General features: G+C 35.9%; 2 protein-coding genes across 3 annotated transcripts; both read left to right on the top strand.

The window, feature by feature from the left end:
• Positions 1 to 3,160: 3,160 nt before the first annotated feature.
• Positions 3,161 to 9,270, top strand: LOC125228770 (myosin heavy chain, clone 203). 2 transcript variants are annotated; one of them, XM_048133446.1, is made up of 6 exons: positions 3,161 to 3,302; positions 3,884 to 4,221; positions 4,731 to 4,879; positions 5,011 to 6,461; positions 6,873 to 7,012; positions 8,251 to 9,270. In XM_048133446.1, exons 1-6 carry the CDS (start codon positions 3,269 to 3,271, stop codon positions 8,473 to 8,475), a joined length of 2,337 nt encoding a protein of 778 aa, XP_047989403.1. In that variant the 5' UTR covers positions 3,161 to 3,268; the 3' UTR covers positions 8,476 to 9,270. The 2 variants fall into 2 exon arrangements, with proteins under 2 accessions (XP_047989403.1, XP_047989402.1); XM_048133445.1 differs by having other exon boundaries at positions 5,011 to 6,457; positions 6,867 to 7,012; positions 8,251 to 8,408.
• Positions 9,271 to 9,751: 481 nt separating this feature from the next.
• Positions 9,752 to 16,521, top strand: LOC125228585 (saccharopine dehydrogenase-like oxidoreductase). The gene is made up of 7 exons (XM_048133208.1): positions 9,752 to 10,469; positions 12,931 to 13,118; positions 13,304 to 13,433; positions 14,112 to 14,328; positions 14,540 to 14,906; positions 14,985 to 15,073; positions 15,241 to 16,521. The coding sequence occupies exons 1-7, from the start codon at positions 10,295 to 10,297 to the stop codon at positions 15,395 to 15,397; spliced, it is 1,323 nt and encodes a 440-aa protein (XP_047989165.1). The 5' UTR covers positions 9,752 to 10,294; the 3' UTR covers positions 15,398 to 16,521.
• The last annotated feature ends 84 nt before the right edge of the window (positions 16,522 to 16,605 follow it).

Here is a 16,605-nt window from a genome sequence, read left to right as displayed (position 1 = left end):
AAAGTTTGTACGGAACCCTCGTCGGTGAGCGAGTCCGACTCGCACTTGACCAGTTTTTTGTGTGAAGTCTTTTGCTGCTAAGTGGCTGCTAACAATATGAGCGTGCCAGACTATTTACAGTTCACGTTTATAAACTCAAAATGAAACGTAACAAACATGTTACTGGGGACGCTATTGCACAACACCCTGCATTTTATGATTAAGCACTGAGACTTGGCACAGGTTGTTCCTTGGATGGCCCTGAGTAGATAAAGATCGGGAGGCATTGAGAGCCCCCCTTAATTTAGGAGGGAAGAGGGGGGGAAGGCTGGCGCCGCCGCGCTTCCTTTGAAACCATATTTCTCTAAAACTATACAAAATAGGGCATGCGATATATCATTTTCGGATAAATGAAGGACGAGGAATTCATTTTTGGAACAAAAAAATGTATTTTAGAACAAAAATACAAAATAAAATGGGAAAATCTGAAAACGAGATTTTTTTTTATACATATTATTGCACATTTTATGAAAACTGTAATGGTTTTTTCTAAATAAAAAATATTATTTGATAGCTACATTTATCTAGTTTTAGAAAATGTATAATTTGTTATAGAAATATATTATAGGACGAGTGATAAAAAATAATTTACATCGCCCGATAGGGTGATTTGAATGCTCATTTCAATAAGTTTTGTCAATGATTTCAGGTATAATCACTATTTTTAACACACGAAAGCCGTAATCATTGTAGTTTATGGCTATTTTAGTGATTAATGTACTTAAAATTAAAAAAAAATACAAAATTTTTAAAAAATATTAAAAATGTGATATTTTTTTTAACATTATCCTATTTTGTTCTTTCTACACAATATATATCTAAAAGCAATAAATATCAATAAAAAGCCACATTTATACAGTTTATAAAAATATATAGTTTGTTATATAAATATATTACGAAACGCGAGATAAAAAATAATGAAAATGAAAATTTTAATGTACATCTTACGTTGCATTATTCGATGAGGTGAGGTAAAGGTACTACCCGCTATGCAGTGGAGTTCGTCTAGTAATACAGAAATATACTTATTCTAATAACGTTTACACAAGTAGGTATATCACGACCCAGTACAGAAAATTGTAAAAGTCCTATAATATAGTTTATTTTGATTGTAAAATAAAATTGCATGTGACTTATATTGCAAAAAAATGTCTTAATCACGTTCTCCTCTCCTAAAGCAGTTCTGCATGCATAGGCTTGAAGATTTTTTAGTTTACTAGCAGAATTTAGTTACTTCCTTTGGGCCCCTTTAAATTGGTTTTACCCATCCATAAAAGATAAAATAAAAATCGTCATATTCTTCCTTTCAGTATCAATGATAGTTAGTTATTGCGCAATAGTGCCATAAAAAATAAACTAGATTCGTATTAGCATTAAACATTAATGATTTTTGAACTAAGACATTGCTTTTGTACAAAGGAGAACCTCAAAAAATGGTCTGACTAGACGAAAACATGTGTATCGGGGCTAGTACTCAAGGCTCTCAAAAAGTGTAGCTATTTTGAGTTATTCAAATAAAACAACATGAATAGTCTGAATTTAATTATGTATATATCACAACATCCACTGCATAAGCACATCAGCTCCGAACATTTAATTTAAAAAGTATTCTTTTACGGTTGCACCTTACGCGGCACTGTTTTTTATTACACCTGCATCCGACAATTTCGAGGCATGTTTCTGCAGCAACAGGCAACGTTGCGGGCAAGTAGGCTCCCAAATCCCAATTGTTACAGACTTTCGTCCAGCCACAAGTAGAAAATAATGGCAAATTTTGAATTGGGTTTAGTTGACCCCATACATGGACACCTTGATATACCTATAACCCTTACAAAAATGGTGCAAGGCAGCTTTTGTCGGTGAAATGCTGTTAATTTGGCGGTCTTTTTTGGTTAATAACTATTTTCGGCACTCGTTAACCAAAGTACAGGACGCAGATCTGGAATAATAAATATGTCAAGTAAGAATTATCCATAAATTATGCAAATCATATAGATAACTACTATTTCACAAGATGTATGTATTAGGATCAGATGTATATATCTGACCTATCATATCAATCGATCATTTCATGTAATATAAATAGTTAAATTCAGACTATATAGGAGTATGTTGTTTAATTTGAAGTACTCTAAATAACTACACTTTTTGAGAGCTTTGAGTACCTTTACCTCACCTCATCGAATCATACAAGCTGACCCGTACATCAAGATCGCCCTGCCACGTCACTTTCATTATTTTTTATCTCGCGTTTCGTAATATATTTATATAACAAACTATATATTTTTATAAACTGTATAAATGTGGCTTTTTATTGATATTTATTGCTTTTAGATATATATTGTGTAGAAAGAACAAAATAGGATAATGTTAAAAAAAATTATCACATTTTTAATATTTTTTAAAATTTTTGTATTTTTTTTTATTTTAAGTACATTAATCACTAAAATAGCCATAAACTACAATGATTACGGCTTTCGTGTGTTAAAAATAGTGATTATACCTGAAATCATTGACAAAACTTATTGAAATGAGCATTCAAATCACCCTATCGGGCGATGTAAATTATTTTTTATCACTCATCCTATAATATATTTCTGTAACAAATTATACATTTTCTAAAACTAGATAAATGTAGCTATTAAATAATATTTTTTATTTAGAAAAAAACCATTACAGTTTTCATAAAATGTGCAATAATATGTATAAAAAAAAATCTCGTTTTCAGATTTTCCCATTTTATTTTGTATTTTTGTTCTAAAATACATTTTTTTTGTTCAAAAACTGAATTCCTCGTCCTTCATTTATCCGAAAATGATATATTGATAGTTTTAGAGAAATATGGTTTCAAAGGAAGCGCGGATGCGCCAGCCTTCCCCCCCTCCTCCCTCCTAAATTAAGGGGGGCTCTCGATGCCTCCCGATCTTTATCTACTCAGGGCCACCCAATGAACAACTGTGCCAAGTCTCAGTGCTTAATCATAAAATGCAGGGTTCCCATACAAGACATAGCAATAGCGTCCCCAGTATGTAACGAAACGTAATTTAACGGTTTCTGCCGAAATAATAATAGTCTGTCTACTCTGTCTAGTACTTGTCTGCAATTTGGCGCGCGTTCGCTCAACGGACGGACGGAGCGTTGAACGAAAGCCGTTGAGTATTGTATTTCGAGACTGTTTTTGCATTTCGCATAGTTTATTTATTTATTTGAGTGTTTTATATTAAAAATAATGTTCTCCAAAGCCAAAAGATTTGAACCATTATGTGAGTATACTTTATAAAAATAGTTTTTGAAAACAATTGTTTCTGTAGTACCTATGTGTAATTTCTTAATTTTACAACCACTTGCATGTTTAAGTTAAACATATCATGAGTTAAATTAATTACCTTTCCAATAAATATGTCGAAATAAACCATTTATTATAGGTACGTTAATTGCGTAGTAATAATATGTGTAGCATAAATTTAACGCTAACCGTCAACTTTAACACAAACAAAAAAACGTACCTTTTGTTTTACCTATACACTCGACCTTATAAGTAACTATCAACTTTAGAAATAGGGAAAGAGACCTTAATTTTATACAGGTCTGATTCATTAGTTGCGCCCTACAAATTAATAATATTTATCTCCATTACTTGAGATCCCCACTTGTCTAAGCAGATGCAACTTGGAATTCATTCAATCCTATATGTTCCCAAATGGGTTTTCTTAATTTAAGTTTTGAGTACTTAACTACTTACCTATCCACTTATTTGGCTTCATGGGATGGAGACATGAGAATACAAGTATGGTATGGAAGTTGTAAAATCTCAGCTAAATAAATATTTCCTATTGTTATCCAGCTCTGAAAAACCAGACAAAAGAAACAAAGCAGCCAGATTCCGAGAAAGTGAAGCCAACCAGTCAACCGGAACCCGAGAAAGTAAAGCTAACAAACCTGCCAGAGTCTGAAAAAGTGAAGCCAACTAAGAATCTAGATCTTGAGAAAAAGCAAATTAAACAGGCAGACTCTGAAAAAGGGAAGCAAACAAAACAGCTAGAGTCTGAAAAACCAAAGCCAAATGTGAAAGCCCCAGTTTTGAGCAAGCCAAAGTCTATTGTCACACCAGCAAAGGCAAAAACCAGCAGCGATGTGCAGTCCCAGTGCAGCTCCATTCCCAGCGTCAAATCTTTCCTCACTGTATGATCTTTTTTTACTTATAAAAAATTTACACAGTACATACCACTGGGAACTGAGAAAACAACTGAGATTTCTTTTCTCAGTTACCACTTGTGAAATATACAAAAGTGTTAAAAAGATTTACTTAACAATAGGCTAGTTTCCTACTATTAAATCAGCTTCTTTTTAAGAACTGTCAAAACAATTTGCTAATATGGAATTACTATGAGTGACGTCATGGTCAATTAATTTACTTTATATCTTTCTTTTTGACTTATTAAATAGAAATTATGTTTATACATAACTACTGTCCATATATTTCTTCTAATTATGTGGTGCTTTATGTCGTGCACTGCATAAAATATTTTATTTCAAGTATAGGAAACTAGCCTATTGCAACATACCCTTGACTTTTTCAATGATTTGTAGAAACAGAAATTCCAAAGCAAATAATATTCATTGAATGAAAGTTAAATCATGATTCACTAGTTGATTTAATCACACTCAATAATTTTAAACATTCTTTTCAGCCTAAACCAATTACCAATAAAAAAATTATTAAGCCACCGTCTAGTCTCAAAAAGCCTGTACACTCAAGTCAAAAACCGAGTGGCAACAAAATTCAAAGCTGTAAGGTAGCCACTGAAGATGTCATCAAAGCCCAAGAAGCTGAAATAAGGTATTGTTTTTTTAATCAGTTAAAGTAAAGTTCTGTGTATTAATTATGTATTGGTTTGTTCAATTGATCAATAATTAAATAATAAACTACCATCTATTGAATGACTTCATTAATTGTTAATCTACTTTTAGGAACAAGGACTACACTATTAATGAATATAACAAGCAAATTGAACAACTCAAAAATGAAATTGCTAATTTACAAAAACAAATGAAGGAAACTACCAAAAATGTTAACACTACTGACAGTATAAATAAACAGCTATCACAGATATCTCTAAAAGATGATTCAGAAGAATCTAAAGCCAAAGACAGTGCTAATAAAAATATGGACAAAGATAATACAGAAATGATTGCAATATATGAACTTAAAATTGCTGAAATTGAACTTCTCTGTGAGAAATTAGAACAAGAAGTGAGCAGTAAACAAGTAGAGCTGACTTCTCTTGAAGAAGTTATAACGATTAGAGATAGTCTGTGTCAGGATCTTCAAGAGAAACTGAGCAATATGGAATCTGTATTAGAAGAAACTAGGTCTAGACTTGAAATGGTTAAGGGACATCATGCCTTAGCTCTAGAAGCCAATGAGAGCATTCGGCGGGAGTACAAGGCTGAGCTTGAAAGCTTGAAGTCTAAATTTGAAGAAGAAAAGCAAGCTATTATAAGTAGATCAAAAACAGAACAGGATAGCATTAGAGAACATTACAGCATTATCATTGAATCCATTAAGAATCAGTTGACTAAAGAAAAAGATGACTTGGTAAATGATTTACAACAACAATTGGCAAATAAGGACAATGAAATGAAAGCAAAACTTGAACAGATTGATGAGGCTACTCATGAAAAGGTGAGACTCTGTGAGATTCAGTTTGAAGAGCGTAGTCGCTCAATCCAAGAACACTGGACCCAACAACAAGAAAAAATATTCTCTCTTGAAAAAGAAACCAAGGATCTTAAATATAGCATTAGCATGGCAGAACAGAAAAATCAGTATTTACAAAGGGACTTTGATGCTCTAAAGAAGGAATGTGAAATTCTAAAATCTGAAAAAGAAAGCATCTTTAAAGAGACTACTGAACTGAAAGATGAAACAAAGAAGAAATTTATAGATTTTGAAAATGAAATCAATAAACTCACAGTAGAGGTGGACAAGACGAGCAAGGAGAAACGTCAGTTTGAAATGTCCCTCTCTGTAACTAGAGATATTGTTCAAGTTCTCACAATGAGGCTGCGGGAATCTGATAGTGAATTGGAACATTTGGAAGAAAAAGTTAAATCCTTGACTGATGCCAAAGAGGCTCTTGAGAATGAAGTTAGTACCTACAAAAGCTCTTTAAATAACGCTCTTCTAGAATGCAACGAGTATAAGGAAGCTTTGGTCAATATTCTGAAGTCGAAAGCGGCGCTGGCGAAAGAGCACACGCGTATAATGGAGCACAACGTCACGCTCATCGAGAGCCTGCAAAACGTCGAAAAAGAGGCGTATCGTGAACTCGGCACTATACAGAGTGAACTTATTGAAGATGTGGAGATGATAAAAAAGGAGTCAAAATCTCAAATTAAAGTTTTGCAAGATGAGGTGAGTAATTTAGATAAGCTTAGTTTCTTTCGTAAATACATACCTACATGTTTAACACGCACAGAGAAATCGGATTAACTAGGAGCAGATCAGAAACCTCTGCCACTTCTAAATTACGTTAAAATCCAAATTTAGCGCCAGATGAACTTGTGAGAAAACTTCGCTATTTTTAAATGTGTACTTAGGAATCGCCCTTTCCACTTATAAGTAATGTAATCAATGATTTAACGACGGTGCGAATGTGCAGACTCAGACTGCATCGTACATCACATGTAACATATCTGCGTCTACAGGCTACGGATACTGCTTTCCTTGTCAGGCTGGCAGTATGCTCGTTTGCCACTATAGTATAAAAAAACAGGCATTTTTCATATTGTTATTTTGCATAATAGCAAATGATGTGTGTCAGGTGGAGAAAAGCGCGCGCTGTGCTCGCTGGCCACGGAGCAGGCGGCGGCGGCGGCGGCGGGCGCGGAGGCGGCGCGCGCGCTGCTGGCGCACGCGGCCGCCGAGCTGGCGCGCTGCGACAACGACAACCGGCGTCTGCACGCACAGGTACCTACACTCGCAGTACACTTCATAAATATGTGTACATTTCTTCACCTTAGGGACCGTTATGCATTTCCTCAATACATTTTGTATAGGAAAGACGTAAGACGCGCCCCCAGGCGACGCGTCGCTTGGCGCGCGCCGCGCCGCCTGGAGCGCGCCAAGAGACGTCTCTTGCGCGTCCTTCCTATACAAAATGTACTGAAAAGACGTTTTTTAAATTACATTCAGGCGGCGTGGCGCGGACGTCCGTTCCGCGCCTCAAGACATGCGTCTCTTGAGTGGGGACGGTCCCTTAACTCGTTGCAATAAGGTGAAAAAATGTACACATATTTATGAACTCGACTGTACCCTTTATACAATCTTACGGGCCTGTTTTCCTATCTTTTATTATTTTTTCACAAATGTAGATGGTCAACCAAATCTTGGCACTAAAAAAATGGCGGTCAACATTTTTATGGGAATTAAACTTTCGACCGTACATTTTCAATCCGTCACCGTCCACGCCACCGTCCTAGTTCAGAACCGTACTAATCACGCGAGAAAAATGGTTGTAATAAAGATCTTATGTTTATGCACCAGGGACTAATCTAATTACAAGTATTACAACATCATCATTTTTGCCGTAATTAGTACAACTGTAAACTACGGTAACGATTATAAATGTTTAAGTGTTATGACTCGTCGATAATTTTCTATTTTAGCACTTGATACGAAATCATTAAACATATATTTAAAGTCACATACAGGTCGAACGCGATTAATTAACATTATTTTTACCTTTAAAATAAACATGGTGGGAAATAAACATTAACTAAAAGCGGGTAGATTATATTTATTTGTCTACCCCGAACATTTATATAAATTAAGATCGGGTAGTTTTGTGTTGTTTACATCTCCGGTGACATTTTGCTGGGACGTCAGTCTTCCGCGACCACGGCCAGTGCAACCTGGCCGAAACGTTGGGAAAAAAGGTAAAAATAATGTTAATTAATCGCGTTCGACCTGTATGTGACTTTAAATATGTGTACAAAGCGCGAGAACTTAAAGTGTTATATCATTAAACATCTTGATAAGGGATAGGGATAGGGATAGCGATAGGGATAGCGATAGGGAAAGCGATAGGGATAGCGATAGGGATAGCGATAGCGTTAGCGATAGCGATACGGATACGGATAATATGGGTATCGTTAGCGTAGTCTATAAATGTCCAAAACTTCCACTAACTATATTTTCTTACACAGATACAAGACCAGCAATCGCTGGTAGTGGAGCTGTCCCTGCTGCGACAGGAGAACGAGGAACTGACCATGACCGTGGCAAAGCAGTCATCTCTTATCGACAAGCTGAAGAAGGACGCGGAGACTCACGTCGCGCCCAAATCCCCCTCCGTCATGCGCAAGGCCCATAAAATCGGCAAAGAAAACTTGCCCGCTGTCATCAGCCCCCTTAGAGAACGCAATCACTGAATGTGATATGTACGATTTCCGAACTTCCATCAACAACGTACCCAAAGTAGGCAGCCACTGGTCTAAAACGCAAAATGTCCACAATATTTTATCCATTTTATCGTAACTTTAAAGCAATATCGACATCCTGTGTAGTTTGGCCATTTAAAGATACCTAGCGAACCTAACCTACCTATACCTGGACATTTTGCATTTTAGACCAGACTATATTTACGCCCAAATTATCGGACTTACAGGTATTTTTTTTATATTTACCTGTATTTTTTATCAATTGTTAAAACTGTTTGCCCTCATGACATAATCTCATTAAATAATATCAAATGAATGATACGAGCAAGGCTTAATTCATACTAATTAGAACACCAATTATAATCTTCATAAAACCTACAAGGGGTATCCTTAATAAGCCTGTTGATATTATTGTAAATACCTAAGAGATTCTTTTCGGCATCTTAGGTTAATTTTAGGATTAGGACCCACCAGACCTGTGTTATTTCCGTTAGTGTTTGTTTTGGATTTGTAAAGACTGTTATAATAAATCATGTGTTGTTATAATATTTGGAAACATTATGTTTACTTGTTCGATATAGTAATATAAATACCAAAAATCTGTATTTAAAAGACTGTTTGTTAAGAAATCTGAAAATCCATTATCATTAGGTATTCCTATGTTTACTGAGTTAGGATTCGTTTGTATGTTAATTTATTACAAAATTTAAATTATCTTATTTAAGATATTGTCTGATAGGTACTCGTGAAATATGCGTGTGCACAATAAATTTATGAGAATTGTAATGCTTGTGAGTTTTTTTAATCCTTCAAAAGCATACCGAATATGTTAGGAAGTTAAGTAGATGATAATATTGATAAGTGCTGTAAGTTTTAAATATTTTCATTGCCGCAATGTCAGCAGCGAAGCTTTGCGCGGCGCACTATCATGCGCGTGTTAAGCACTACACCACACAGCACACCTCCAGTGCACAGTGTGACGAAGTCTTTAGTTCTTGGCTTGTGCCGTTATCGACGACGTTATCTGGATGTGGAGCGATTCTCGAACTCTAAAGAATTAAATTTTATTTAATCAGTACAAAATGTTCGGTTCGAAGGACCAAAACAAATGGTCGCAAATATAAATTTAACTAATATTTAAAATCGAAGGTACCTACAATGAAATAGTACAATTTGCCCTAACTGCGGTAAAATGACATTAGGTACATACATATTAGGAAAAAATTGCTGTTTTTAATGTGTTACTTAATTGCAGTGTAAAACAAGGGTGGATCTATCTTCGTGCCCAGAGGGGAGTCACGTGTCACGTGGTCATTGCCCAGGCTCCAGGGGGCTCACTTGGTGTATTTGTAAAGCCAACCTAGGCTCATTACCCCTCCCTCCCTCTCTGGATCTGCGAATGGAATAAAATTACTGTTATTTCAGATATAGGTCCTAACCATAACACAATTCATAACTTCCGGAGAACTATGGTTCTGTACAACCGCATGAAATATTTTATTTAGCTTTGCACTGGCTGGTTTTTGCCAAAACTAATAGTTTAAATGACGCAATCAGATATCTATCTATGAACGGTGCGTTACGCATTGATAAATAGCTTTCACGCTTCTATGTGGTAACAACTACGTATGATGTGGATGGCCCTGAGACCCTGACACGCGATGGCCATCTACTTTAAGCCTTAGACGCGACGCGAGGGAAGTAGGTATATTGTTTGTTTGAAATAGTAATATATTTGTTCTGCTAGCAGTCGGACGACATTAAACGACTAAGCCGCTCTATAATAAGTAAACCGTCCTAAGTTGAAATTATGGAAGAAAGAGTTGACTTAGTTGTGTTGGGTGCCACAGGTTTTACAGGAAGATACGTTGTTAAACATTTAGCTTCAATTAATAACGAAAGTGATTATTCGGATGTGACTTGGGGTGTAGCCGGACGTTCGAAAGAAAAGCTTAATAATTTGCTGGCGGAGCTGGTGGGTAAAGGTAAGGTTTTTTGTACTTCTCACTCTTAACGAATCTACTTTTCATGTAAAAAGACCAGGAAAAACAGATCTGATTCAATTTATTGTTATTTTTTTTAGTAGCTTTTTGTAAATTTTTCTAACTCCATATTTAAAGGGGATACCTTTTTTAGGGTTCCGTAGTCAACTAGGAACCTTTATAGTTTCGCCATGTCTGTCTGTCCGTCCGTCCGTCCGTCCGCGGATAATCTCAGTAACCGTAAGCACTAGAAAGCTGAAATTTGGTACCAATATGTATATCAATCACGCCAACAAAGTGCAAAAATAAAAAATGGAAAAAAATGTTTTATTAGGGTACCCCCCCTACATGTAAAGTGGGGGCTGATATTTTTTTTCATTCCAACCCCAACGTGTGATATATTGTTGGGTAGGTATTTAAAAATGAATAAGGGTTTACTAAGATCGTTTTTTGATAAAATTAATATTTTCGAAAATAATCGCTCCTAAAGGAAAAAAAAGTGCGTCCCCCCCCCTCTAACTTTTGAACCATATGTTTAAAAAATATGAAAAAAATCACAAAAGTAGAACTTTATAAATACTTTCTAGGAAAATTATTTTGAACTTGATAGGTTCAGTAGTTTTTGAGAAAAATACGGAAAACTACGGAACCCTACACTGAGCGTGGCCCGACACGCTCTTGGCCGGTTTTTACTATTAATAGGTACCTATAGCAAAGTATATGTAGAAAAAAATCTATAATTTAATATAAAGGTACAGCGGCGGCGAAAATTGTCCCTCAGTCGTAATTGCTCCTCTGTACCTTACTGGTATTTATAATATCAATAAGATGTGACTATCTCATCTACAAAATGGGTAGGTAATTTACTCAACTGGGAACATTTATCATCTACGTGATCTCCGTTGTTCTAAATTAATCCATATCCATACTAATATTATAAAAGGGAAAGTGCATGTGTGTCTGTTTGTTTGTCCGTCCTTCACGGCAAAACGGAGCGACGAATTGTCGTGATTTTTGAAGTGGAGTTAGTTGAAGAGATGGAGAGTGACATAGGCTACTTTTGGTCTCTTTCTAATGCGAGCGAAGCCGCGGGCAAAAGCTATAGTTCCTAATAATTACAACAAACAAATTAAAAGAGTGACGGTCTCAATTCTTAATTTTAAAATTAGGTACATACCTATTTAAAAAAGTAGAAGGACCTGTGAAGGATAACATCGTGAGGAAACCGGACTAACACGGTTGAGTCGTTCTAGGTTAATTAAGTCATTAGGTCAAATCATACACGCTACCTACTAACTGCAGTCGCATTCGTAAAAACAATTGCCTACTTGCGCCAATTCTCGGGGTTAGTTGCTAATCGGAGCACAGGCACCCATAAGCAGTAAGCATAATAGTTATTTGTTATACAAGGGGGCAAAGTTGTATTTTAATGCCGAGTGTGGAATTTAAAAACGAGCAAGTGAAAGGATTCTATAGTTGAACCACGAGCGAAGCGAGTGGTTCGAGAATAGAATCCTGAACTTGCGAGTTATTTAACACACGAGAAGTAAAATACATTTGCACCCGAGTGTAACACAAAACTTTTCCCCTCACTATAGCGAGGAAACTATAACGCAAAAAATGCGTTTATCACTGCTTCCAGTAGTTCCACAGGTGGTAAATCATCTTTATTACTAGATTCACCTACTTTTATCAATTTTAAAGCAGTTAATTTGACTTTATTCAAGGTCAAATTACTTTACCCACTAGTGGATAAAATGCGTTTTTACCCGCTGGTATTAAAGGACAAAACACGTGTTTCTGAGCTAGTGAGGGGAAAAAAGTTATATCGCGGAAGGTTATGTGAACGTGAACGACTTGTACATCGTACGGACGATATAACCACAAATCAAATTAACTGTCTCTCTGTCCGAATTCCGAATAAATTCGACCTTAAAACGTTCAATAACAAAAGAGTCTCAAAGGCCTCCAACGCACTTATGGGGTGTCCATTCAGGGTGTCCATGGACAACATAGCGACGGTCAACTCACCACTTTGCGTCAGGTTATTTATCTGACTCTTATGTCAACACAAAAATAATAGTATGTTCGGTAAGTTCCTTTGTGACCTCATGGCTCACCGAGAGTCGGCAACGCGCATGTAACAAAGTTGAGTTACAGGCGTCCATTAGGCTACGGAGATTGCTTAGCATCGGACAGGCTATATGTCAGTTTGCTACCGATGTAACAAAAATTTTGTGTTTTATCCTATTTAATTCAGAGTTTATTAAGTGTAGAAATAAACACTGTTTTTTAAATGACTTCAAAATCTCAAAAATAGGTAATACATAGTAGGTACTAGGTAAGTAGGTAGAAGCATGTAGTATAGAGGTAATAGATTGCATGTTTTTTACTCCATAAGTAGTATCTCTAAAATAATTTTTTTGATAATACGACCGTGATAGTTATAATTTTTGCATTTAAGGTGTGAACGTGAAGAATATTCCAGTAATAGAATGCGACATAAAAAACGCCGCCATGGTGCAAGAAGTGTGTCGTCGAGCAAAAGTAGTAGTAAACTCAACTGGCCCTTATACGACCCTAAGCGAGCTGGTGATTAAGACCTGCATACAAACTAGAACGCATTACGTGGATATTTCTGCTGAGCTACACGTGAGTAGTTATCGTAACTACTTAAATAATAGAGTCCAGTATATTTTGCGACACTCGACTTCGAGTCTTCAAATCGCTGCGGCTAGCCCTTGCGATTTTACTATAGGTACACTCGTTTGCATGCAATATTTGACTTACGGCCCATGTTGCACAATATAATAAGTAGGTATTACTATTTGTTTCAGCAAATGCTCAGTATATACAAACGTTACAATAGAGCTGCAGAAGAAGCCAATGTTCTAATTATTGGTGCTTGCGGGTATGGCTCCATCCCAGGGGTAATGGGTTTCGTGCACCTGCTAAATCATTTTAAAGGTCAGTGGAGCCAAGGTTTTTATCATCAAAAAAATAAAATTGCCACTTTTCACTGGTTTTGACTTTATCTATCATCAGATAAAGTCAAAACCAGTGAACAGTGGCAATTTTACCCCTAAATAAGAAGGGTTTCTAATAGAGAGTCGTACCTCTTTTTTTATGGCGATCGGTGTAGGTCTTGTCTTTACCCGTGGACGACAATTATGTTAATACAAGGGCGGATGGATCCAGCTTCAAACTCAGGGTGGAAGTCACGTGGTCAATTTGTATGGCCAACCTAGGCTGCATGGGATGGGGGAGGGGATATGCAATGTTAATTACCTGCTACTAATTAAGTTTCTAAAAATTTGGTCAATTATAGTATCAAAGACCCATAGAGGGTGTAACAAAAATGGTGGTGATCCGTTTAAGGGCGTATTCAGTATCGTATTCTCATCAGGAAAAAGTAGGATAAAATTTTTTTTTCGCAAAAAAATTTTTTATCTAGTATGGAGATTCGACCGATTCGCGCGGCCCGGCTCATACAGAACTGAAAATTTTTTTAGCGAAAAAAAATTTTCTTCTACTTTTTCCTGATAAGAATACGATACTGAGTACGCCCTTAAACGGATCACCACCATTTTTGTTACACTCTGTATACTTATAAAGCTAATCAATTACAATTATTTATATTTTTAGGCACATTGCAAACAGTTGAATGCTACACAGAAATAGAAATGCCAAAAAGGGTATATAAATTGGGCAACATCCTATGTGGCGGGGACAACTGTCTCGTACATTTCGGGACATGGGATTCCCTCGTGTACGAATTGGGAAACTTTCCAGAGTACTTCCGGATGAAGGAAGAAATATTTCCTAATGATGTCTACGGGCCAGAGCCAGAGGAAATGAAAAAGTAGGTAAATGAAAGAGCATTTTGAAATAGCTGACGAGAGCCGTCAAGAGCATAGATGCACGGCACTAGCTAAAATAAAACCTTGCTTGAAAAACAAAATCATTAGGTTGCTTGCGTATGTGATGGTTGACCGTCTTTTATTTATGTCTCTGATAAAGGCTAAGTAATATAGGTATTTGTCGTGCACTAAAAAGTTTTTCGTAATTTCCAGGTCATTTTTTCACCGAAAGAACGCAAAAGTTTGGTTTCCTTACCCAGGCCCTGACAGTAACATTGTGGACATGACACAACGTTACGTATATGAAAAAGAAGGGAAAAAGCCAGTTCATTATAAGATGTACACAACGATGCCACAACTGATACACTTGATTTTAATAATACCGATATTCTATTGTTATTACTGGCTGTCTTATTTTAAGTGCTTTAGAACATTGTTACGGAAGCATCCCAGATTCTTTACGGCCGGGTTTATGAGCCATGAAGGACCAAGTGAAGAAAATATGCGAGATACTAAATATAGCTTCATACTATCGGGGAACGGCAGTGTAAATAACAAGAATAAAACAATGCATTTAAAGGTATACCGATTGACATATTTTTAAGCTCGATATAGACTATGACAACACCATGTTCAAAGCGTCTTTTTATTTTTGCAGGTTTCTGGGGCGCACCCTTATGAAGCCACTGCTATAGCTTTTATGTTTTCGGCGATTACAATATTAAAAGAGTATTCGTCTATGCCGAAGTAAGTATTATAGTAACAATATACAGCGTGTTTATTAAATTACCGGCAATGTTATAGGCCATACTGCGATTACTGAGCCACAGTAACAGCCACTAAAACTGTGAGACCAAAAATCGTGAATTCTGTATTAGATACGTTAACTTATATAATATTTTCTTTGATTGCAGGGGTGGTGTGCTTACAACTGGAGCAGCTTATTACCAAACCAAATTAATTGACCGACTAAATAGTCATGGCATCAATTTCGAGTTTCTTTCCAATAACGTAGAAGAAATATTAACTGAAGGGAATACAACAAAGAGCAAAATTGAAACTATGACGTGAAGTTTAAGGCAGCTCTTATGTGAAGCGCTCTAAATTGTTTAAATAAATTGGGTCCAGACAATAAATGGTGATTTGTGTAAGGCTAAAATAAAAATACATCTCAGTCTTAAAAATTTCATTTATTAAATACTTTACAAAATTACGAAAGCTGTCAACAAGCTGCCTAGTGCAACCAAATGATTTGGCAAGAAAGAGAGTAACAGCTGTAACAGACATCGTGTCTTTGAGCTAGCAAAGAAAGAAACGTGTCTTAATGTTATGTCAAATCAGTGAATTCCTGAAGGCTTGCAGAAATGAACTCATTTCAGTTCTTGCGAGCACAACGACGCCAATGACTTTACACGAGTACAAATTCTTACAAATAGTCTATCTAAGCATGAACTAAAACATAAGTTACCTACAGTGTACAAAAAAAATCACTCTTTGGAATTATCAGACTTAAATCACATTCATTATGTGTAGACATGGACACGGACATACAAATATACATGTTTAACCAAGGACACCCTTCAACACTAGCGCCAATCGTCAATTTGTACGTATTTTTTGGTAATGAGAAAAAACTGAATGAGTGTTTAATTACTAATTTGACTAGTAATTTGCACGTTCAGTGTAGTTAAATGAAAGTCTGGAAAACTAAACTGTACCAACCTACCAACTATGACAACAGGTGACTAGCTACTACTTATTGGTCATATATCAACCATAAAAAAATACGATAAATACATCTTATATGACAAATTATTCAACATACTTTGGTTTCATACAAGATTAGAGGGCGTCCTCGGACCTTACAATGTTGTACCTATCTTAGAGCTAATTACATTACATGTAGATTCGTTAAGATCTTTTGATAATTATGCGAAAGTTAACACTTAAAACTTAAAAATACTGGTGAAAAAGTACAAATCACATAAGAATTGGTAAATTATGGAGATCAATATTTTTTTTTCTTGAGTATTTTAATGAAAATCATGATATCAGTCTCATTGGGGCTTTGACTTTTATATTGTATTTTCATACTATATGAGATAAAATGCTGTGTTATTGGTCTATAACGTATGCCCGTTATCAGTATCGTATTAAGTACTAAAACAACATTCAACAATACATCATGAACCTTCCTGCTTATTATTTTTATGTAGAAGTTGAACGATAGTATTGTATTATACAATCGTGATATAATGTGGAGAGCTTTACAGTCAATT

The sequence above is a fragment of the Leguminivora glycinivorella genome, chromosome 8, assembly GCF_023078275.1.
Source record: "Leguminivora glycinivorella isolate SPB_JAAS2020 chromosome 8, LegGlyc_1.1, whole genome shotgun sequence".
Taxonomy (NCBI): domain Eukaryota; kingdom Metazoa; phylum Arthropoda; class Insecta; order Lepidoptera; family Tortricidae; genus Leguminivora; species Leguminivora glycinivorella.
This window is presented reverse-complemented; position numbering and strand designations above follow the sequence as displayed.

What these genes read in the sequence shown, in the direction of transcription:
- LOC125228770 (XM_048133446.1), top strand. Translation starts at nt 3,269, where the DNA reads ATGTTCTCCAAAGCCAAAAGATTTGAACCATTAT. An exon ending in AGTTTTGCAAGATGAGGTGA is followed by an intron (nt 6,462 to 6,872) that starts GTAATTTAGATA and finishes TGTCAGGTGGAG; the next exon opens with AAAAGCGCGCGCTGTGCTCG. An exon ending in ACCGGCGTCTGCACGCACAG is followed by an intron (nt 7,013 to 8,250) that starts GTACCTACACTC and finishes TTTCTTACACAG; the next exon opens with ATACAAGACCAGCAATCGCT.
- LOC125228585 (XM_048133208.1), top strand. Translation starts at nt 10,295, where the DNA reads ATGGAAGAAAGAGTTGACTTAGTTGTGTTGGGTGCCACAGGTTTTACA. An exon ending in GGCGGAGCTGGTGGGTAAAG is followed by an intron (nt 10,470 to 12,930) that starts GTAAGGTTTTTT and finishes TTTGCATTTAAG; the next exon opens with GTGTGAACGTGAAGAATATT. An exon ending in ATATTTCTGCTGAGCTACAC is followed by an intron (nt 13,119 to 13,303) that starts GTGAGTAGTTAT and finishes TATTTGTTTCAG; the next exon opens with CAAATGCTCAGTATATACAA.